The sequence below is a fragment of the Thunnus thynnus genome, chromosome 3, assembly GCF_963924715.1.
Source record: "Thunnus thynnus chromosome 3, fThuThy2.1, whole genome shotgun sequence".
In the NCBI taxonomy this organism is placed as follows: Eukaryota; Metazoa; Chordata; class Actinopteri; order Scombriformes; family Scombridae; genus Thunnus; species Thunnus thynnus.
Window position 1 is genome coordinate 36134985 of NC_089519.1, and position 25522 is coordinate 36160506.

At 38.3% G+C, this 25522-nt stretch overlaps 1 protein-coding gene and 1 pseudogene across 2 annotated transcripts; both read left to right on the forward strand.

Annotated features, from left to right (window-relative positions):
• Positions 1-630: 630 nt before the first annotated feature.
• Positions 631-8925, forward strand: LOC137180497 (tripartite motif-containing protein 29-like; annotated as a pseudogene).
• A 735-nt stretch (positions 8926-9660) lies between these two features.
• Positions 9661-11359, forward strand: LOC137180312 (E3 ubiquitin-protein ligase TRIM21-like). Of its 2 annotated transcripts, XM_067585629.1 has the most exons (2): positions 9661-9887; positions 9924-11359. In XM_067585629.1, exons 1-2 carry the CDS (start codon positions 9661-9663, stop codon positions 11302-11304), a joined length of 1608 nt encoding a protein of 535 aa, XP_067441730.1. In that variant the 3' UTR covers positions 11305-11359. The 2 variants fall into 2 exon arrangements, with proteins under 2 accessions (XP_067441730.1, XP_067441729.1); XM_067585628.1 differs by having other exon boundaries at positions 9661-11359.
• Positions 11360-25522: the final 14163 nt, after the last annotated feature.

The window sequence follows — 25522 nt, forward strand, 5'->3', positions numbered from 1 at the left end:
TCACTCCAACCTTCCTGGTCTTATTACTATTTACTGACCACTTCCTACAGACACACTGCATTCTATTTCCTGTAGCTGTTTCACATTAAAAGCTTTCTACCAACAAGCAGCAGCTTTTATTGTGAAGCAGTTGGAGGAAATAAAAGGTGTTTGTCACCAAGTTAGCAGAGTTTTGTTAGCAGTGCTATTCTTCAATAACAGTTGGTCTACACAACAAGATATGGACATATTCTGTGTTATGTTGTCAGTGGTTCATTTTAAAGATTGTATGGAAGAATAGTACAAGCAGAAACAGCCACAATGAGCTGTTAGATAAAGAGCTGCAGATGACAGTCTCTTACTTACAGCTCACATAAAACACATCATCAAAGTAAACAACAACTTTAAACTCACCATGCAGCCTTGTGGATAACTGTTTGAGCTGCCAGCACGACTTCAATGATCACGGTTGCTCACGACTCCGTTCACGTGTTCCCATCCCGATCGATAACAAGGAAAACATGATTCAAAATTACTTCACCTAATATCACGTTATATTTAATACAACAGTAATTATCCTTTTTGAACAAATAATTGAAATTTAATTTTAAACAAATTGTTTCTTTTGTTTTTCACACTCAGTGTGTAGATATGTCTTCTGCCAGCTGTCTGGATGTGTCCACTGATCCAGTCACCACACCATGTGGACACAACTTCTGCAAAAACTGCATCACTAAACACTGGAACAGTAATGACTAGTACCTGTATCTGATGTGTAAAAAGGTTTTCAACACAAAACCTGAGCTTCACATCAACACATTCATCTCTGAGAAGGTTTCTCAGTTCAGACAGGAAGCTCACCAGAAAGCCAGCAGCAGCAGCTCAGAGCAACAAGCTGCCAAACCAGGAGAAGTTCCCTGTGACATCTGTAAAGGAACCAAACTGAAGGCCCTGAAGTCCTGTCTGGTGTGTCTGACCTCCTACTGTGAGACTCACCTGGAGGCTCATCTGACAGTTTCAGGCCTGAAAAGACATCAGCTGATGGACCCTGTGGAGAACCTGGAAGACAGGATGTGTATGAAGCACGATAAACCTCTGGAGCTGTTTTGTAAGACCGACCAGACATGTGTCTGCATGCTCTGCTCTGTTTTAGACCACAAGACACATGATGTTGTTCCTCTGAAAGAAGAATATGAAGGAAAGAAGGCAGAGCTGGGGAAGACAGAAGCTGAAATTCAGCAGATGATCCAGAGGAGACAACTGAAGATTCAAGAGTTCAAACGGTCAGTCAACTTCAGCAAAGGAAATGCAGAGAAAGAAATAGCAGAAGGTGTTCAGGTCTTCACCGCTCTGATGAAGTCTGTTGAGAGAAGCCTGAATGAGCTCATTGAGGCGATTGAAGAGAAGCAAAGAACGACAGAGAAACAGTCTGAAGAATTCATCAAAGAGCTGGAACAGGAAATCTCTGAGCTGATGAAGAGAAGCTCTGAGGTGAAGCAGCTCTTACTCTCTGAAGACCACCTCCACCTCCTCCAAAACTTCCCGTCCCTGAAAGCTGCTCCACCCACCAAAGACTGGACAGAGGTCAGCGTCCGTCCACCATCATATGAGGTGACTGTGGTGAGAGCTGTGACTCAGCTGGAGGAGACGCTCAGTAAAGAGATGAAGAAGCTGTTTGAGGCTGAGCTGAAGAAGGTCCAGCAAGATGCTGGTATATACAGAAGCTATGCCCCCCCCCCCCCCCCCCCCCCCCCCCCAGTATATGAAATATGAAAAAAGCCCCCCCCCCCCCCCCCCGCCAATATTTGGAATTGACACAACATCAGACTACCTCAGAGCTGAGAAAAAGCTAATTAGTTCCCTCAATATTCAGAGTTAAACCGATTCCAAAACACACTTGATGTGCATCATTCACAGAAAACCTTGTGCATGTTGTTTGTGTTCATGTCAAACAGCAACAGTGAACACAGCAGCTGTGAGCAAGGTGCCTAAGCTTTGGATCTGTCCTGTAGGTTCTGTAATGTTTGACAATGCTTACTGTGATCATTTGTTTTTAATCAATCAATCAATCAATTTCTATTTATATAGTGACAAATCACAACAAAAGTCATCTCAGGGCACTTTTCACATAGAGCAGGTCTAGACCGTACTCTTTACAGTACAAGAGTACTTTTACTGGGTAATTATACAGTAAGGACGGGAGAACAGCACATACCTTGTTGTTCTGTATACTTACAGAGTAAGAACATGAGAACAATGTAAACCTCATAATTCAGCCCCCTATTGTTACTCTGTAAGTATAGAGTAAGACAGAGTAAGAACAAGAGAACAGCATATATATTGTGATTTCTGTGTAAGAATAAAAACTCTTCATAAACTTTATAACTCCCTGCATTCCTTATTATTCTCTAATTAGAGATACACATATGTATATTATTACATTACTGTATTATTAGTTTTTCATCATCAGGTGACAATAAAAGCCTTCCATAGCTGTGCAGTTAAGAGAGCTAAGTTTGCCCATTATGAGCTGCTGTAGTGCTGGACCAACATGTCTGCTAGGAGCTAATTTTCAAAAGTATAGACCCATTTCTAAACTTATTCAAATTCATACAATGAAGTGAAAGACATAATCATGATAAATCCCTGAAGTGTGAGTGAAGCTTTCCTGACAAACTCACATGCATAAAAAGTGATTTTCACAACTGTCATGAGCAGTGGGCAAATGTATTTGTTTTTATAAATACATACTGACTCATACAAGGAAATTACACCTTAAGTTTGGGGAAATTACACGGTAAATCTTGAGAAGTTACACTCTAAATTCCCAATTGTTACTCCCCTGTTCCTCGTTGTCTTGTTTTCTTCCTACATTTAAGTACCAGTATGAAACAGTAAGTATTTTATATGTAAGGATTCATACTAGGAAGTTATACTGTAAGTTCCGGGAAATTACGCGGTAAATGACGGGATGGTACACTCTAAAACATGGGCTGTATTATAAAGTATTACCCATAATACATAATATAATACTATAATAATTACTATCTGTAACAGCAAAAACATTGTAATTACTGAAATGACCAAACATGGGCATTCACTTTGGGCTTGAGTGTTACTGACCAGGGAAGTTTTTATTGTCAATAAATCAATCAATCAATTTCTATTTATACAGCGCCAAATCACAACAGAAGTCATCTCAGGGCACTTTTCACATAGAGCAGGTCAAGACCGTACTCTTTAATTTACAGAGACCCAACAATTCCCCCATGAGCAAGCACTTGGCGACAGCGGTAAGGAAAAACTCCCCTTTAACGGGTAGAAACCTCAAGCAGACCCCGGCTCTTGGTGGGCGGCCATCTGCTTTGACCGGTTGGGTTGAGAGAGAGAAAGAGAGAGGGAAAGGGGGAGGGGGGACAGAAGAAAAACAATCACAACAACAACAATAAGCACAAGCAGCAATAGCCAGGGAAGGATGCCATCAGGACTGTGAAGGACCGCGAAGGTTCGGCCCAGGCCCGCAAAGTTAGTGACATGCATTAATGTTACATGAATGCATACAGTGCATCATGGGAAGTATGAATTGAGGTGATTTAGAACTTTCAGCCTCCCAGTGAGCGTCCCAGATTTCATCTTGAACTGTCCCACATTAGGAAATGCAACATTGATAGTTGACAGTTTATTACAGGCGGGGACAAACTGTGAAACACCTCTCAACTTCCTCATCTGATTCAGCAACAACTGCAGGACAGAAGAAAGTTAACACAGAGGAGCTGCAGTCGACACAATTGTCTCTGTTTCTGTCTGAAGGAAAATTAAACCGAGTTCTTCAGTTCTTTCTCAACAACTGATTCAAACACTGGTGAGTACAGCTGATGATATTTACTGTGGTTAAACAACCAGCAATAACATAAAACTTACAGTTCTACACAGGCAAGTAGCATACACTGTTTTCATTTGACATTTGTCAAATGATCCATGATTACAATACACAACAAATAATGAATAATTCTGTAATAAAATCCTCACAGTTGTCAAATAAACATAAGTCAGACTCGTCACCAGGGGAAATTTATTGTACCTTCATCTGACTTTGGACACGTTTCTATTAAGGCTGAAATATATTCATCATTCAGAAGAAAAACATCTCCATTATATTCCAACAACACTGATGAAGAAAATTGAGGCATTAATTGATATGCTTCAATTTTAGAAATTATTTCAATTTATAATTTGAAATGAGTTCACTGGTTCTTGTTGTGAGGGGCTGCTGCACCTGTTGGGTCATTATCTTTATGCAAGTTTTAACGTAATAACATAATATAACATGATCTAAATTGTTTTCTTGTTAAACAACTCTAGCAGGGTTAAAACATTACAGGACAAATAGTGAGTTGAACTTTGGACTTTATTAGGACTTTGAATGTTTGCAGAGTTGTAAAGGATTGTAAAGGGAATATTGTTACATGTCCATTTGCACATACTGCAATCATTTCTGTTATGATCGTTAGGCCAAGTTCATAAATGAAGCAAAGGAGTATACTTCATTAAAAACACAAAACGTACAAAATTCCTCAACCCTAATTACCTGCAGCTTGATTAAATTCTTGCACTTTTGCAAAAATACACTTGCAGATGTTTTACTACAATGTTTTGATGGCAGGACTGGCAGTAACATTACCGCAGAGACAGAAAATCAGACTCAACAACATGAAACCATGGCAACAAATGCTGCATTTTCCATCTAAAGCCATAAATGTGTTGTGCCTTGTCAAACTTAATTATGATTGACAGCTGCCAAGTACCTCGCAAGATTGTTTTAACGTTATACACAACCTAATATTTATCGACCCATTTGTTGAGCCTGCCATTCTGTTACACAACTAAACCAGACACAAAGATTGAGATGTCTTTCCTTAAACCAGGTGAGTTTTCTTGAGTACAGAAGAAAACATTTACTGTGTTTCAGCAGGTTTTAACACAAAACTTCAGATTTACTCAGAAAAAAAAATTCATGATTTTTAATTCATAATGATTCTCATCAAAATGACTTTTCAGATTTGTGCAAATCAAAATTGCTTAACTTTATATACCAGTAACCATATGAATTATCAAAACTTTTGTAAATAAAACATTTTTCAGCATAAGATGAAAAGAGGGTGTTGTCTCTTAAGGATTCTTAACACTTTTTCATTTGCCAGTTTTGTTTCCGCCTTCCAAACTGTTATTGGTGCATCATTCTTGCAGACATATTTTTCAGCGACTTATGAATCATTCTTAAATAACAGCATATCTTTTACAATCTAAGTTTTATTCTCAGTGTGTAGATACAGTAAATCTATATATATATATATATATATATATATATATATATATTGATCCCTTTCATCAAATATGGTTGGAGTTACTTTGATGAATAAGATTTTACTTTCAGTGTCAAACTCATAAAAATCAAATATAGATGTTATTGCTTTTTTATTTCTATAAATTAACCCTGAATACGGTTTGTTTTGTGGTGTTTATACTGTGTATTAGTTGTTTTCTTCTGACTTTTATCTCTGTATTTCCTGTCTGAATGGTAGTATTTTATTTTGAAAGGACCCTGGTCTGACGTGATAACCGTAAGTGTAAGTGTCAATGGTAGCAGATCTCCTGGTATTTATGTTGAGTAAAAACTAAATGTGGTGAAAACTCAGATGAGCTCCAGTTGAAGAGGTAACAAGGTGGTTTAATATCTTTGTAATATCTGCAGCTAATATTGGTCCTAGTTGGATGGTTTATACCAGGGGCGTCGCTAGGCCTATTTTAGGGGGGCTTTAGCCCCCCCAGAATAAATGTACATTATTAGTTTAAATCATCAATAGTTTGTTCTCATTCATTTTTCATTAAAGTCGATTGAACTGCTACTGCGTCTCCAAATTCACAATGTACCTAAAACGCCAGGCACTAGGACCTGGGAAAGGCTGCTGCTGCTCTAATCCAGCGTTTCCATTGGCTGTGCTGCTCACTCAGAGCCCCCAGTAGAGACTTCAATGGTAGTCAGAAACTACTGACGTAGTACTGAATTTTATGACATAGGCCTATTACTCATACAAGGCATAAACTAGCCTAAATAATTTTATGACATTTTTAGTTTTAGAGGTTCACAGATCAAACATCAGTCTGTGAATCAGTAACATACTTAGGACCTGCAACTTATCTAAGAGAGAGGAGATAGCATTCATTGACTTCAGTACCTTTGCTTGATCTGTGTCTGTTGTAAGTGGATGCAAAGCATTTAAGTCATATTAGATCCGTGCCGAATACAAACTATGAAGAGACAGATCTATTGTGTTGATTTTACACTTATTGTTACTCTAAAAATTCATGACAAACAGACATTTTGGAGCCATTTAAAAAAGAAAAATCCTCTCCCCCTCAGCCCCTTCAGTAAAGGCTTAGCCCCCCCTAACCATAAATCTCTAGTGACACCCCTGCTTTATACTAGACTCACTGTATAAGGGTGTAGAGGAAGATGTTGACATTACATGTGCATTTCTTCATCAGTTAAGTAATTATATAATTAATGAACCTACTGTAACCTACAGTAGAGTCAATACATACTTTATGATACTCAGTTCTGTAAATGGGACACATAATGTGTCTGCTCAGTGTCTCAAGGTTAAAACACACTGTGTCTTAGTGTAACACAATGAACTCCACACTAAACAGTTTCCATATAAGGGCACAAAATTAAAGAAGCAGTCAGTGATCACACCCATCAACAAATCTGACAGACATGAAGAGTTCAAACCAACCGTTAATCTGGACTGCAACATTTTCAACCATATTTGTTTCAGTCTCTCCAGCTTTTCTTTTCCATTTAACACAGATGAAATTTTTTTACTGCACGAGCACAAATAATATAAAACCAGATATTAATTCCACTTACTCAATCTATTCATCAGTCCAGCAGCTCACTTGTAGAAAAAGAGGTTTATATTGATCTTATTGAGGGTGATGACCTGCTTCAATAATCACTCCTTCCAGGATTTTACAATGTTTTTGTAATTCGTTACAAAAATGCTTTATTGTCCTGCAGATTTCCTAAAAAACTGCAATAACGTTTGTGATGTTTTTATTCTCTTTTTGTGGTAAAATTGCAGAAATTTTGGAAATATTGCAAATGTTGCCCCCCTGGCCTGGTGGGTGTCAGGAGGGGTGTGTTCATACACCCTGCAGCTTAATGTAAAATAAAGAGGCAGAAAACTTTAGCTTGCATTCAGCATCACACTGACATGGTAACAAGTAGAGGACGATGAAATTTGGAATTTAATCACTATTTGACACAATAAAATAAAATAAAAAATATAAGGGTGTCTATTTTTAAACACATTTAACGTATTATTTTTGCAATGAATTGTACCATAATCCCAATGACTTTTTAACATCTTTTTATGTCATTTTTAATTCCTGTGTATACATTTTTAACCCTTCACACTCTGCATATTTATGTCTGGTTTAAACAACATTTTTAACCCTTTACACAAGCAAAATAAAGTAACGCAATTTTAAAAAAATACTACCAATGAAGAGTCATAGTGTATGTAATGACAATGACTTCCTTCGATAAAAAGCATACTGCATATCACAGAAACAACTATATTTCACTGCTAATTTTTAAATTGAATTAACGTCATTATTTTCTGTATTGTTTGTAAATTATATGTGCAATATATTTTAAAAAATGTTTTTATCGACACACAAAAATAAATACAAAAAATTACAGAATTCTGACAATTAATTAACAAACAACTAAAATTTCTGACCCCAACCCCCAAAACCAATTTACAAATCTGAACCAAGCGTTTACCCCTCAAACAATATCACTCATAAACATTATTACTGTCCTTTAATTCTCACTGTACTTACATCTTACAGCACAGGTAACATGCTATGCTAATACTGTAGAGCAGCTCTGACAGAAAAAGACAACAATTGTTAACCAAAGTCAAAAAATAGAATAAAATAAAATAAAATAAAATAAAAAAGGATCAGAGACTTAAACACAATGACCATGGGGGTGAAAATCTGGCTGTGGACTAGTGTTTATGGAAATGGCAAGTCCTTCATGTTGAAAATATTCTGTGATTTTAACAGGGAGAAATGAAGACGAAGATGGACCTGTTGAAAACTCTGGAGGATTTGATAGACGAAGAATTTGAGGAATTCAAGTGGCTCCTAAAGGATGAACGTCTGCAAGGCCACCCAGCCATCAAAGCATTCCGGCTGCAGAAGGCAGAGAGACGGAACACCGTGGATCTGATGGTGCAGACCTACCAACTTCCTGGAGCTGTGGAGGTGACCAAGAAGCTTTTAAAGGAAATCAACAGGAATGATCTGCTGCAGAGTTCATCAGACAGCAGCTCAGGACCAGAAGGTCAGTCACAGGAAGAGAGAAACTACAACAATCTTATGCAAACAAGATATTAACTTGTTCACACACAATGCCATCTGTCACATCCAGACTGTGGAGGTCAGACAGAAACATTACATTCATGTTATTTATTTGTTTTAATAGTGAAGAACTTCCACATAACAAAGACGACCTTCATCTGTCTACCTTGATTAACACAAACATCTCTGCTTTCACTGTCAGTGGAAAAGTCTTCACTTCCACTCTGATATAGCAGTTCTCAGTTCAAATAAGCTTTATTGACACAAATGCTGTTAAACCATTTTCAAAGCTAAATTGCATATTATTATATTTCATGAATTATTAATCAGTAGATATCAGTGATGATGAGGAGGCTTCAGAGAACAGAGGACCTTCCTCCTCTGAGACTCATCCCCCTCATCCTCTTCCTGAACTTTCCACTGACAGCAGTCAGAGTGAAGGTAAAGCTGGTCAAAGCTGCACATGCTCAGTGGCGTCTGCCTTACACAGAACTACTCTCTAGAGACTGAAAACCTGATCACTGTTATTAGTCTTTGGAGCCGTTTCTAAACAAACTAACGTGACCAAACTCTTCATAATGAAGGAACATGTCACCCAGTGAAGTGGTGTGGCTCACTGACGTGTTTGTAATAGTTTTTGGACAACAGAGGTCTACAGCACAGAGGAATAAGATATATCAGGCTTTGATACACACACAATACTTGTTAGTAGATCAGTTAATTGTTGGTTTGTTTGTTTTTTTGATCTTCTGTTCATATTTTTATGTCTCAATTTAAAAAAACAAACATTTTCTCTCTCAATTTGAGTGGTCAGTGATTATTTTAAAACTCACTGGAGATAAAAAAAAAAAAAAAACAAGTTAGTCTGCACTAAAACTTACAGAGCAGCTTAATCATTCTCTCCTTCATGCTGCCTGCTGATCACCTGCTGTCATTTTGTGGGAAAACAGTGGCAACCTGCTAGAGGATCCTCTTCCAGTTAGGTCTCTGAGACATGAACAATATAGATTCATTTAATTGAAAACCTGATGTATTTTAAGTTCTGGTACTTTTGCTGAGGCAGTCAATTTGGGTTAGCTTGGCCCCTTGGGGCCTGCCAATTATGACGGGTCTGATTTAAGTGACTAAGTTCAGTGAAATTAAACTACAGAAGTCAACATTACACTTTTCTTAATACATGTAATACTCAACATACAATAAATATTTTTTTTTTTACATTTTCGCTTTTGTTCTCTGTGTGTAGATATGTCTGCTGCCAGCTGTCTGCAATCTGAAGATCAGTTTCTGTGCTCCATCTGTCAGGATGTGTTCACTGATCCAGTCACCACACCATGTGGACATAACTTCTGCAAAAACTGCATCACTGAACACTGGAAAAGTAATGACCAGTACCTGTGTCCGATATGTAAAAAGGTTTTCAACACAAGACCTAAGTTGAAGGTGAATACTTTCATCTCTGAGAAGGTTTCTCAGTTCAGACAGGAAGCTCAACAGAAAGCCAGCAGCAGCAGCTCAGAGCAACAAGCTGCCAAACCAGGAGAAGTTCCCTGTGACATCTGTAAAGGAACCAAACTGAAGGCCCTGAAGACCTGTCTGGTGTGTCTGGCCTCCTACTGTGAGACTCACCTGGAGTCTCATCTTACAGTTTCACGTATTAAAAGACATCAGCTGATGGACCCTGTGGAGAACCTGGAAGACAGGATGTGTATGAAGCACAATAAACCTCTGGAGCTGTTCTGTAAGACCGACCAGACATGTGTCTGCGTGCTCTGCTCTGCTTTAGACCACAAGACACATGAGTTTGTTCCTCTGAAAGAAGGATATGAAGGAAAGAAGGCAGAGCTGGGGAAGACAGAGGCTGAGATTCAGCAGATGATCCAGAAGAGACGACTGAAGATTCAAGAGATGGAACAGTCAGTCAACTTCAGAAAAGGAAATGCAGACAGAGAGAAAGCAGAAGGTGTTCAGGTCTTCACCCCTCTGAAGGAGTCTGTTGAGAGAAGCCTGAATGAGCTCACTGAGATGATTGAAGAGAAGCAAAGAACGAAAGAGAAACAGTCTGAAGAATTCATCAAAGAGCTGGAACAGGAAATCTCTGAGCTGAAGAAGAGAAGCTCTGAGGTGAAGCAGTTCTCACACTCTGAAGACCTCCTCCACCTCCTCCAAAACTTCCCATCCCTGAAAGCTGCTCTACCCACCAAAGACTGGACAGAGGTCAGCGTCCGTCCACCGTCATCTGAAGGGACTGTGGTGAGAGCTGTGACTCAGCTGGAGGAGACGCTCAGTAAAGAGATGAAGAAGCTGGTTAAAGCTGAGCTGAAGAGGGTCCAGCAGTATGCAGTGGATGTGACTCTTGATCCTGATACAGCACATCCTAAACTCATCCTGTCTGATGATACGAAACAAGTAAATCATGGTGATGTGAAGAAGAATCTCCCAGACAACCGAGAGAGATTTTCTGATTTTCCCCGTGTTTTAGGAAAGCAGAGTTTCTCTTCAGGCAGATTTTACTTTGAGATTCAGGTTAAAGGGAAGACTGACTGGGATTTAGGAGTGGCCAGAGAGTCGATCAACAGGAAGGGACAAGTCACACTGAGACCTCAGGATGGTTACTGGACTATATGGTTGAGAAATGGAAATGACTACAAAGCTCTCGCTGGTCCTTCAGTCTGTCTTTCTCTGAAGTCTAAGCCTCAGAAGGTGGGGGTGTTTGTGGATTATGAGGAGGGTCTGGTCTCCTTTTATGACGTAGATGCTGCAGCTCTTATCTACTCCTTTACTGGCTGCTCCTTCACTGAGAAACTCTACCCATTCCTCAGTCCCTTTCTTAATAAAGGTGGTAAAAACTCCACTCCTCTGATCATCTGTCCTGTCAATCAAACTGAGTAGAGTAATCACCTGTTTTATGTCATAAATGTGTCTTTGTTTTTGAAGAGAGTAAATATACAAACACTTTTTATTATTATGAGAAAAAACACAAACTAGGATTTCTATCTAACATTAAATCTCTATTTAAACATCTGATCAAATCCACAGAACTCACTCAACACAAGGTTTCCGAAAAACAAAACTTTCAGTTTGAAGTGAAACCACAGAAAACAAAGTGTGAATATTTCACAGTGTCATAAAGCTTCATTGTAGAGTTCGGCTGAGACCATGACTCCACAGAATATGTGTCAGTATTTTACAGGCTGTAATAAGTGCTGAAACACTTAATGACAGAACAACAGAAATGAATTGATTGATTGATGATCATTTAAATTATTTGTCAGACAAACATTCTCAGGCTCCATCTTTTTAAATGTGAGGTTTTGCTGCTACTCTCTGCTCTATATGATGGTAACTGGAATATTTTTGGGTTTTGGACTGTTGGTCAGACAAAACATTCAAAGACACCTTGAACTCTTAGAAACTGTGATGAATATTTTCACTATTTTCTGACATTTTATAGAGTAAATAATGATTCAAAAACAGGTTAAAACAAGGTTAATTGTTCATGAAAATAATCATCAGTTGCAGCTCTACAGTTGATTAATACAATATATGTATAATGTGTATAAAGGATTTTCTTGTTTCATCTGATGTTTGTTTCGTTTCTGTCCACTTTGGCCAATTTGTTTGAATACTGATAAGATTGATTATGATTTAAAGAAATCTGTAAATATGTGATTGTAAAAATCTGTAAACTAAACTACGTCTGTAGTTTTAATGTAAAGCTTTAAAAACATGGCCTGAGTAAGCAGTGACTTGTTGAACACCAAACACAAAAAATAAAAGCTGGTTTACAGAGAAGCTGTGTTTGTGTTTCTGTTACAATTCATTAACAATCACAAATGTTTTTCTGCTTTCTTTAACAAACACTTATTAGTCTACATATGCAGCTTTGTATCATCATGTTTCAATATTTTCTCTCTGCACTGATTATTGTTTTTTACTTAATTGACCTACAATCTATTGAGAGGTTTGTTTTCTACTGAAGTAAATTATCCAAATGTTTTTTTATTGTTGCACATTGTTAAACTTCATGTCAACTGTACAGTAACCAATATTTCAATTAAAAGAGATTCGGCAATAGATTCTGCAAACTCGTTGTGTACCAATAGAACAAACTACTATCAGCACAGAAAACCAGTCTGGACCAACAGCCTGTGGACTCCTGTTCCATGTCAATAGTCAGTAAGTTATTGTACTGGTTTCGTAGCCATTTTTAAAAGGTTCAGTAATTCCCTAAAACAGCTGATTTCTGTAGTTTTAAAGGACGGATTCACAATTGTTCAACTGTGTCTTAAAACAACAGTCAGGAGCCCAAATGAACAGTGAAACCTGTTTTTCTTGCTGTAATCATTCCTCCTGTTCATACTGACCATTAGAAGATCCCTTCATAATGACCTTACAATGGAAGTGATGGAGGACAAAATCCACAGTCCTCCTTCTGTGCAAAAATGTATTTATAAGTTTATCTGAAGCTAATATGAAGCTTCAGCATCCAAATGAGTCAAATCAAGTAGATATCTTTCAACGTTACAGTCTTTTTAGTGCCAAAGTCCCTCTTTTTGTTACTATATTTCCACTGCAGCTCAACAGGGAAACACTGTCCGAGGAAACACAAAGAGGGAATTTGATGCTAAAAAGTAAATGTGTCAGATATCCACTTGATATGACTAACTCAGACTGCTGAAGCTGAATATAAGCTTCACAGAGACTTTTAAATGACTGTGTGGACACACTGTGGATTTTGGCCTCCATCACTTCCATTGAAAGCACATTTGAAGGATCTTTTAATATCCAGTATGAACAGGAGGAATGATTACAGCGAGGAAAACCTCTTTCACTGTTCATATGGACACCTGACTGCTGGTTTAAGACACACTTGAAATATAGTGAACCCGTCCTTTAAGTTACACCCCTCACCATTAACATTTAGGACAGTCCAATCAGAATTTATATACTTTGAGTTAAGGTGAGTTAAGTTTGTCAAAAGGTGCTAAAACTTTTGCATAAAGCTCTATATAATTATACACTACAAGATCCTTACTTAAATGTTTGTACATTAATTTATACAGTTTAAGACGTTGTAATATATATTGTATGTAAATCACTTTAATAAAGAATTGAATTATTGAACTAATTGAATTTAATGTCTCATTTCAGTCTCATTTATTTCATTAAAATAGGACTTTATCTATTTGCTTGCTGTAACTTGTATTTTTTCCCAATGAACAATAAAGTGTTATCTAATCAAAGGTTTCTGTTACTGCAATAAAAGTTTCTTAAACAAGGAAGATCATTATAGTCATCAAGATTTACTATAAATATATATATATATATATATATATATATATATATATATATATATATATATACACACACACACACACACACACACATATATATATATATATATATATATATATATATATACAAAGGCTGTGGTGCTCTTGTATACTGCCCGACGTGTCGGGAGAGTGTGTGATAATAATAATAATTATTACAATCTGCAAGGCCACCCAGCCATCAAAGCATCCCAGCTGGAGAAGGCAGAGAGACGGGACACTGTGGATCTGATGGTGCAGACGTACCAACCTCCTGGAGCTGTGGAGGTGACCAAGAAACTTTTAAAGAAGATCAACAGGAATGATCTGCTGCAGAGTTTATCAGACAGCAGCTCAGGACCAGAAGGTCAGTCACAGGAAGAGAGAAACTGCAACAATCTTATGCAAATGTTACAGGCCTCAGGCATGAGTTACCTGTAGTCAGATGACGTGTCCTGTTTAATACAGGGAAGCAGAGACAGGACACGTTAGTTGTGTTCGTTCAGCAGGCTGTTCTCTGCTTTTATTACACAAATTTAATCTTCTCTCTCTCTCTTAGATTTGACTCATAAGTCTCTTGTTCACAATAATCTTCACCTAACAAATTTAACAATTCATCCATTAACAACACAACAATGATGAACTGTCACCGGTTAATGCTATAGTAGCAATGTATAACTTCTACACACCAATCTGTTGTTACATTTACCAGTAATAATTAAGTTACCAAATATTGCTGTAAAATCTGTGTACTAAAACTTACACTCTTTTGCTGCTGCTGTAACCAGCTTGTAAAATATACCTTAGCAGTAACTTCACTGTTTTAAGCTTGTTTTGTTTTGCCTTCTTCGCTCCGCTGCATACATGAACACTTCTACATAATACAAACAATAATATATATACTATATAAACAACCTTGGTCATTCAAAAATACTAACATTTCACATTTAACCATTTTACAACAATAACAGCGTGTATCAACCAGAATGAGCAACCAATAACATTTAAATAACTATACATCAACCATGATGCTCACTCCATGCAAACCTATAGCATTCACTTCATTAAATTTTACACTAAACCCTTGGCTAAGCAGCTGTTTTAAGGAAGATGTACAGGAGCTACAGAAGAAAATAATAAAAACATTGATAGTAAGGCCACCATTTTGTTACCATTTACTCAGGAGCCAGCGAAGCTCTTTATGACTTCCAAACAGTTTCTAACACACAATTTTCTACCTTAAACTTGGTCCAAACCACATCAGAGAGGCTAAAAAGTCCTTAGGGATAAGTTGTGACAGGCTTACACACATTACTAACCTGTTTAATACAGGGAAGCAGAGACAGGAGACGTTAGTTGTGTTCGTTCAGCAGGCTGTTCTCTGTTTGAGGAACGGAAGCCTTACGCAGTGTACAACTAGCGCTCGCTCTGGTAACTACTCCCTCTTGTGGCGGAACAGAAAAGCGCACTTCACAAAACAAAGTTTAAACCCAAATTTAACATATTTAAAATTGGCCTTTTTCACAGAAAAAAATACATAAAATAGTGATCCAAACCTAACCATTGTGTCCATACATTTGTAGGTGTCACAAACTTTTTAACTTGTTCACACACAATGCCATCTGTCACATCCAGACTGTGGAGGTCAGACAGAAACATTACATTCATGTTATTTATTTGTTTTAATAGTGAAGAACTTCCACATAACAAAGACGACCTTCATCTGTCTACCTTGATTAACACAAACATCTCTGCTTTCACTGTCAGTGGAAAAGTCTTCACTTCCACTCTGATATAGCAGTTCTCAGTTCAAATAAGCTTTATTGACACAAATGCTGTTAAATCATTTTCAAAGCGAAATTGCATATTATTATATTTCATGAATTATTAATCAGTAGATATCAGTGATGATGAGGAGGCTTCAGAGAACAGAGGACCTTCCTCCTCTGAGACTCATCCTCCTCATCCTCTTCCTGAACTTTCCACTGACAGCAGTCAGAGTGAAGGTAAAGCTGGTCAAAGCTGCACATGCTCAGTGGCGTCTGCCTTACGCAGAACTACTCTCTGGAGACTGAAAACCTGATCGCTGTTATTAGTCTTTGGAGCCGTTTCTAAACAAACTAACGTGACCAAACTCTTCATAATGAAGGAACATGTCACCCAGTGAAGTGGTGTGGCTCACTGACGTGTTTGTAATAGTTTTTGGACAACAGAGGTCTACAGCACAGAGGAATAAGATATATCAGGCTTTGATACACACACAATACTTGTTAGTAGATCAGTTAATTGTTGGTTTGTTTGTTTTTTTGATCTTCTGTTCATATTTTTATGTCTCAATTTAAAAAAACAAACATTTTCTCTCTCAATTTGAGTGGTCAGTGATTATTTTAAAACTCACTGGAGATAAAAAAAAAAAAAAACAAGTTAGTCTGCACTAAAACTTACAGAGCAGCTTAATCATTCTCTCCTTCATGCTGCCTGCTGATCACCTGCTGTCATTTTGTGGGAAAACAGTGGCAACTTGCAAGAGGATCCTCTTCCAGTTAGGTCTCTGAGACATGAACAATATAGATTCATTTAATTGAAAACCTGATGTATTTTAAGTTCTGGTACTTTTGCTGAGGCAGTCAGATTTGGGTTACCTTGGCCCCTTGGGGCCTGCCAATAATGACGGGTCTGATTTAAGTGACTAAGTTCAGTGAAATTAAACTACAGAAGTCAGCATTATATTTTTCTTCATACATGTAATACTCAACATACAATAAATATTTCTTCAATTTTTTACATTTTCACTTTTGTTCTCTATGTGTAGATATGTCTGCTGCCAGCTTTCTGCAATCTGAAGATCAGTTTCTGTGCTCCATCTGTCAGGATGTGTTCACTGATCCAGTCACCAGACACATGAGTTTGTTCCTCTGAAAGAAGAATATGAAGGAAAGAAGGCAGAGCTGGGGAAGACAGAGACTGAAATTCAGCAGATGGTCCAGAAGAGACAACTGAAGATTCAAGAGATCAAACATTCCGTTGACCTCAGTAAGGAAGATCAATCAATCAATCAATTTTTATTTATATAGCGCCATATCACAACAGAAGTCATCTCAAGGCACTTTTCACACAGAGCAGGTCAAGACCGTACTCTTTAATATACAGAGACCCAACAATTCCCCCATGAGCAGCACTTGGCGACAGCGGTAAGGAAAAACTCCCCTTTAACGGGTAGAAACCTCAAGCAGACCCCGGCTCTTGCTTTGACCGGTTGGGTTGAGAGAGAGAAAGAGAGAGGGAAAGGGGGAGGGGGGACAGAAGAAAAACAATCACAACAACAACAACAAGCACAAGCAGCAACAGCCAGGGAAGGATGCCATCAGGACTGTGAAGGACCGCGAAGGTTCGGCCCGGGACTCAGGTTTTCCTGTGAGATGAGAAAGCACAAAAAACTCCGGGGAAGAAGCAAAGTTAGTGACATGCATTGATGTTACATGAATGCATACAGATGGAGAAGAGGAGGAGGAGAGAGGAGCTCAGTGCATCATGGGAAGTCCCCCAGCAGTCTAGGCCTATAGCAGCATAACTAAGGGCTGATCCAAGGCGAGCCTGGTCGGCCCTAACTATAAGCTTTATCAAAAAGGAAAGTTTTAAGCCTACTCTTAAACATAGAGAGGGTGTCTGCACCCCGGACCGAATCCGGTAGATGGTTCCATAGAAGAGGAGCCTGATAGCTGAAGGCTCTGCCTCCCATTCTACTTTTAGAGACTGTAGGGACCACCAGTAAGCCTGCATACTGGGACCGCAGTGTTCTAGTGGGATAATACGGTATTATGAGCTCTTCAAGATATGATGGTACCTGACCATTAAGGGCTTTGTAAGTTAGGAGAAGGATTTTAAATTCTATTCTAGATTTTACAGGAAGCCAATGTAGTGAAGCTAAAATGGGAGAAATGTGGTCTCTTTTTCTAGTTTTAGTCAGAACACGTGCAGCTGCATTCTGGACCAGCTGGAGAGTCTTTAGAGACTTGTTAGGGCAGCCTGATAATAAGGAATTGCAATAATCCAGCCTAGAAGTAACAAATGCGTGAACTAGTTTCTCTGCATCTTTTAGGGACAGGATGTGCCTGATTTTTGTGATATTACGTAAGTGAAAAAAGGCAGTCTTTGAAATTTGATTTATGTGGGAGTTAAAGGACATATCCTGATCAAAGATAACTCCCAGATTCCTTACGGTGGTGCTGGAGGCCAGGGTAATGCCATCCAGAGTAGCTTTATCATTAGATAATGTGTTTCTAAGGTGTTTAGGGCCAAGCACAATAACTTCAGTTTTATCTGAATTTAGTAGTAGAAAATTGCAGGTCATCCAGGTCTTTATGTCGTTAAGGCATGTTTGGAGTTTGTTTAACTGATTGGGTTCATCTGGCTTCACTGATAAATATAATTGGGTGTCATCTGCGTAACAATGAAAATTTACGGAGTGTTTCCTAATAATATTACCTAAAGGAAGCATATATAAGGTGAATAGAATTGGTCCAAGTACAGAACCTTGTGGAACTCCGTGTCTAACTTTTGCCTTCATGGAGGATTCATCATTAACATGTACAAACTGAAATCGGTCTAATAAATAGGACTTAAACCAGCTTAATGCAGTTCCTTTAATGCCAATTAAATGTTCCAGTCTCTGCAAAAGGATTTGATGGTCAATTGTGTCGAATGCAGCACTAAGATCTAACAGGACAAGTATAGAGACAAATCCTTTGTCCGATGCAGTTAGGAGGTCATTTGTGACTTTCACCAGTGCTGTCTCTGTGCTATGATGCCTCTAAATCCTGACTGAAAATCCTCAAATAAACTATTGTTATGTAGAAAGTCACATAACTGATTAGAGGCTGCTTTCTCAAGGATCTTAGAGAGAAATTGAAGGTTAGATATAGGTCTATAATTGGCTAAAACACCTGACTCAAGAGTAGGCTTCTTAAGAAGAGGTTTAATTACAGCTACTTTAAAGGACTGTGGTACATAGCCTGTTACTAAAGACAGATTGATCATATCTAGTAAAGAAGTGCTCACTAAGGGTAAGGCTTCCTTAAGCAGCCTAGTTGGGATGGGGTCTAAGAGACAGGTTGATGGTTTAGCTGAACAAATCATTGAAGTTAGTTCAGACAAGTCTACTGGAGAAAAACAGTCCAAATATATGTCAGGATTTACTGCCCGTTACCAAGGTTCCTGTGTTTGGGGAGAGAACGGTGCCTGTTGAGGGCAGGAGGTGGTTAATTTTGTCTCTAATAGTTAGAATTTTATCATTAAAGAAGCTCATAAAGTCGTTACTACTGAGAGCTATAGGAATACATGGATCAATAGAGCTATGACTCTTTGTCAGGCTGGCCAAAGTGCTGAAAAGGAACCTAGGGCAGTTTTTATTCTCTTCTATTAATGCTGAGTAATAGGCGGCTCTGGCATTACAGAGGGCCTTCCTATATGTTTTAAGACTATGATACGGTACGGTCTTGACCTGCTCTGTGTGAAAAGTGCCTTGAGATGACTTCTGTTGTGATATGGCGCTATATAAATAAAAATTGATTGATTGATTGATCTTCCTTACTGAGACTAAGATGCAGACAGAGAGAAAGCAGAAGGTCTTCAGGTCTTCACCACTCTGAAGGAGTCTGTTGAGAGAAGCCTGAATGAGCTCATTGAGATGATTGAAGAGAAGCAAAGAACGACAGAGAAATAGGCTGAAGACTTCATCAAAGAGCTGGAACAGGAAATCTCTGAGCTGATGAAGAGAAGCTCTGAGGTGAAGCAGCTCTTACTCTCTGAAGACCACCTCCACCTCCTCCAAAACTTCCCGTCCCTGAAAGCTGCTCCACCCACCAAGAACTGGACAGACGTCAGCGTCCGTCCACCATCATATGAGAGGACTGTGGTGAGAGCTGTGACTCAGCTGGAGGAGACACTCAGTAAAGAGATAAAGAAGCTGTTTGAGGTTGAGCTGAAGAGGGTCCAGCAGTATGCAGTGGATGTGACACTTAATTCTGATACAGCACATCCTAAACTCATCCTGTCTGATGATGAGAAACAAGTAAATCACGGTGATGTGAAGAAGAATCTCCCAGACAACCCAGAGAGATTTTCTGATTGTGTTAACGTTTTAGGAAAGCAGAGTTTCTCTTCAGGCAGATTTTACTTTGAGGTTCAGGTTAAAAGGAAGACTGACTGGGATTTAGGAGTGGCCAGAGAGTCCATCAACAGGAAAGGATAAATCACAGTGAGCCCTCAGAATGGTTACTGGACTACATGGCTGAGAAATGGAAATCAGTACAAAGCTCTCGCTGGTCCTCCAGTCATTCTCTCTCTGAAGTCTCAGCTTCAGAAGGTGGGGGTGTTTGTGGATTATGAGGAGGGTCTGGTCTCCTTTTATGATGTAGATGCTGCAGCTCTTATCTACTCCTTTACTGGTCCCTGTATTAATTATGGTGGTAAAAACTCTGCTGCTCTGATCATCTGTCCTGTCAATCAAACTGAGTAGAGTAATCACCTGTTTTATGTCATAAATGTGTCTTTGTTTTTGAAGAGAGTAAATATACAAACACATTCTGGTTTATTATGAGAAAAAACACAAACTAGGATTTCTATCTAAAATTAAATCTCTATTTAAACATCTGATCAAATCCACAGAACTTTAGTTTCATTTCTAGTCAAAAACACAAAGTTTCCAAAAAAAAAACAAAACTTTCAGTTTGAAGTGAAACCACAGAAAACAAAGTGTGAATATTTCACAGTGTCATAAAGCTTCATTGTAGAGTTGGGCCGAGACCATGACTCCACAGAATATGTGTCAATATTTTACAGGCTGTAATAAGTGCTGAAACACTTAATGACAACAGAACAACAAGAAATGAATTGATTGATTGATGATCATTTATATTATTTGTCAGACAAACATTCTCAGGCTCCATCTTTTTAAATGTGAGGTTTTGCTGCTACTCTCTGCTCTCAGTTTTGTAGCCGTTTTTAAAAGGCTCAGTCATTCCCTAAAACAGCTGACTTCTGTAGTTTATAAAGGATGGGTTCACGATTGTTCAAATGTGTCTTAAAACAACAGTCAGGAGCCCAAATGAACAGTGAAACATGTTTTTCTTGCTGTAATCATTCCTCCTGTTCATACTGACCATTAGAAGATCCCTTCATAATGACCTTACAATGGAAGTGATGGGGGACAAAATCCACAGTCCTCCTTCTGTGCGAAAATCTATTTAAAAGTTTATCTGATGCTAATATGAAGCGTCAGCATCCAAATGAGTCAAATCAAGTAGATATCTTTCAACATTACAGTCTTTTTAGTGCAAAAGTTCCTCTTTTTGTTACTATACTTCCACCGCAGCTCAACAGGGAAACACTGTCCGAGGAAACACAAAGAGGGAATTTGATGCTAAAAAGACTGTAAATGTGTCAGATATCCACTTGATATGACTAACTCAGACTGCTGAAGCCCCATATAAGCTTTATATCAACCCGTCCTTTAAGTTACACCCCTCACTATTAACATTTAGGACAGTCCAATCAGAATTTATATACTTTGAGTTAAGGTGAGTTAAGTTTATCAAAAGGTGCCCAAACTTTTGCATACAGCTGTATATACCTATACACTACAGGATCCTTCTCACTGAAATGTTTGTGCATTGATTTATACAGTGTAAGGTATTGTAATATATATCGTATGTAAATCACTTTAATAAAAAATTGAATTATTAAACTAATTGAATTTAATGTCTTATTTCAGTCTCATTTATTTAATTAAAATAGGACTTCATCTATTTTCTCGCTGTAACTCGTATTTTTTCCCAATGAACAATTAAGTCTTATCTAATAAAAGGTTTCTGTTACTGCAATAAAAGTTTCTTAAACAGGGAAGATCATTACAGTCATCAAGATTTACTAAAACAGGTTGAGGATTCAAACCATCCAACTCCTGCTAACAAACACTTTTTAATTCTTTAAATGTTCCAAACCTCAGATTGACAGCAGAGCTGCTGACATGATGTTAGCTCTGTGGCTAACAGGGTTCACACTACAACTCCCAAACTCCCAAAGGACAGTGCTGGCAGTGTGAAGCATCACTCAGTACAGAGATGATAGATTCTACATTTATCCCTGTCACCACAAAACAGTCTCAACAAATTGGCTTCACAGCAAAGGAACAAATAAGGTAGAACATGAAGCAAAATATAGAAATTGTATCTGCATGAGATAAAATAAAATCATCCTTTGGTTGTTGTCGACTGTCTTTCATCTCATTTCATGAAGTAAACTGGAAACTGTTTGTAGAAGTTAAAAAATGTGTTTTTGAAATAACTGTTGATTTAACATCAATGTTGACCAGACGACATTTGTTGAACTCAGTTCAAGAGAAAAATAAGTTAATAGTTACATGAAAACTTCAGCAATAAAAACTGGCTGCCTGTCATTTACAGTCTCACCTTTGCTCCATGACATTTCACAATAATCCTGAAAATCAGAGGGAGGAAACAATCTCACAATCAGAGTTACAGTAAAAGGAGGAGCAACACTGGAAAGATAAGAGAGCTTCCACGTCACTCTCCAGAAATGAAACCAAAGGTTCGTCAGAGCGACAGCAGAGCTGCAGTCGAGTCTCTCCACTTCTGTCCAAATAAAAGTTAAATTGAGTTCATCAAGTCTTTCTCAACAACACAGCAGAGTCTCTGCCAAACACTGGTGAGAACAACTGATCATATTTAATGTTTCAACAACCAGCTTTAGTCCTTGCGCTGCCCAAAGTGGGTCAATTTGACTCATAATTATTATTATTATATCCTATCCTACCCCTTCCCGCTGCCCCGAGAGGATTCAATGTGACCCGTAACTATCCTAACCCTCCCTGCTGCCCCGGGAGGGGTGGAGGTCAATGTGACCTCTGACTATCATTATTATTATTATTATTATTATTATTATTATTATTATTATTATTATTATTATTATTTTTCCTACCATTACAGCAAAGGAACAAATAAGGTAGAACATAAAGCAAAATATAGAAATTGTATCTGCATGAGATAAAATAAAATGATCCTTTGGTTGTTGTCAACTGTCTTTCACCTCATTTTGTGAAGTAAACTGGAAACTCTTTGTAGAAGTTAAAAAATGTGTTTTTGAAATAACTTGATTTAACATCAACGTCGACCAGACGACATTTGTTGAACTCAGTTCAAGATAAAGACACAAATAAGTTAATAGTTACATGAAAACTTCATAAAAACTGGCTGCCTGTCATTTACAGTCTCACCTTTGCTCCATGACATTTCACAATAATCCTGAAAATCAGAGGGAGGAAACAATCTCACAATCAGAGTTACAGTAAAAGGAGGAGCAACACTGGAAAGATAAGAGAGCTTCCACATCACTCTCCAGAAATAAAACAAAAGCTTTATCAGAGCGACAGCAGAGCTGCAGTCGAGTCTCTCCACTTCTGTCCAAATAAAAATGAAACTGAGTTCATCAAGTCTTTCTCAACAACACAGCAGAGTCTCTGCCAAACACTGGTGAGAACAACTGATCATATTTAATGTTTCAACAACCAGCTTCAGTCCTTGCGCTGCCCAAAGGGGGGTCAATGTGACCCGTAACTATTATTATTATATCCTGTCCTACCCCTCCCCGCTGCCCTGAGAGGGGTCAATGTGACCCGTAATTGTTATTATTATTATTATTATTATTATTATTATTATTATTATTATTATAGCCTATCCTACCATTACAGCAAATGAACAAATAAGGTAGAACATAAAGCAAAATATGGAAACTGTATCTGCATGAGATAAAATAAAATGATCCTTTAGTTGTTGTCAACTGTCTTTCACCTCATTTTGTGAAGTAAACTGGAATCTCTTTGTAGAAGTTAAAAAATATGTTTTTGAAATAACTTGATTTAACATCAACGTTGACCAGACGACATTTGTTGAACTCAGTTCAAGATAAAGACACAAATAAGTTAATAGTTACATGAAAACTTCAGCAATAAAAACTGGCTGCCTGTCATTTACAGTCTCACCTTTGCTCCATGACATTTCACAATAATCCTGAAAATCAGAAGGAGGAAACAATCTCACAATCAGAGTTACAGTAAAAGGAGGAGCAACACTGGAAAGATAAGAGAGCTTCCATGTCACTCTCCAGAAATGAAACTAAAGGTTTATCAGAGCGACAGCAGAGCTACAGTCTGATTTGATCATATTTAATGTTTCAACAACCAGCTTTAGTCCTTGCGCTGCCCCGAGGGGGGTCAATGTGACCTGTAATTATTATTATTATGTCCTATCCTACCCCTTCCCGCTGCCCCAAGAAGGGTGGGGGGTCAATGTGACCCGTGACTATCCTACCACTCCCCGCTGTCCTGAGAGAGGTGGGGGTCAATGTGACCTATGACTATCATTTTTATTTGGGACAGAGCCCAAAAGGCAGAGGACTACTGTAAAACAGTAACTAAGGGTGAGGACCCTATTGTTTTTTGTGCGTTTGTTTCTTTCTTTCTTTATTACACCACTTAAACCCTAAATTTGACCCCCTAAACATGCTCAAAAACTCACCAAATTTGGCAGGCACATCAGGTCTTGCGAAAAATTTGATAAAATGTAAAACTAAACCCCTAAAGTGCCAAAATGTGCTCTCTAGCGCCACCTATGTAACTTAAATGGCTGCCATGGCCCGTAGGAATGTCGTAGAGAGATCAAACCAAAACTCAATTATTCATCTCATCAAGACCTACAAATCATACGCTGACACCCCTGACCTAAATCCAACAGGAAGTCCACAATCTCAATTTCAAAATTAAAGTTGCAAGCAGCATTGAACGGGCCTTCGCGCCCTTGCGCACGTCGGGCCATGGCACAATCGAAGGGCTTCTGTGACGGGCATGTAGATGTCTTCAGACCCGGGCTGTTTTCAGACAGTGCAAGAAGGAGATAAACATCACTTCCTTTGTCCACTATTTTGCCTGCTGTTGGGGCTGCTTTACTGAAATTTTGTGGGGGGAGCTATTCAGCCAGTTTGCATCACTGATGGAACATTGTCATGTGGACGTGTTCAGGCCGGGAGTCTTATCAAACATGTAAAGTTCGGTGCAGATTGGAGCATTTACAATAAAGTTATAGCAACTTCCTCTGTCATGGCGAAACATCAAATCTCAACAGTGTGAGGATGAGAATTTTCTGCAGGGTGAGACATGTCTGTCTTGCTCACACCTGTGTCATAAAAATCATACAAGTTTTGGGCCCATTCACTTGAATTTCAAGTAGTAAATTGAAAACCTTTGATGAGTTTGTGTGTAAAACAAATTAATTCCCTAATTTTCATCAAGTCTATTTTTAGGAATGTAAAGACTTTTAACTAGGGATGCACAACATTGGATTTTTGCCGATATCCGATATGCTGATATTTCCAACTCATTGTGGCCGATTGCCGATGCCGATAGATGCACATAATTTTACCAGCTGGCTGAGGAGGCTATTATGCATGCAAGCATAGATTATACTATGATCAAGAAAGACAATATATGAAGGAAGAACTTAGGAAGACTGGAGTTCAGTAGCTCAGCATTAAAGTTCTTCCCTCATATAGGCTATAGTCTTTCTTGATCATTAGTGTAATATATGATTGCATGTGTAATAGTCTCCTCAGCCAAGTGGAAAAAATATGTGCATATATCAACATCGACAACTGGCAAAAATGACAGTCAAAAAGTAATCGTGTTAAATAATTGTGAACCAATATTGAACAAGATAATCATGATT

Excerpts from the sequence above, each read along its gene's own strand:
- LOC137180312 (XM_067585628.1), top strand. The coding sequence starts at position 9,661 with ATGTCTGCTGCCAGCTGTCTGCAATCTGAAGATCAGTTTCTGTGCTCC.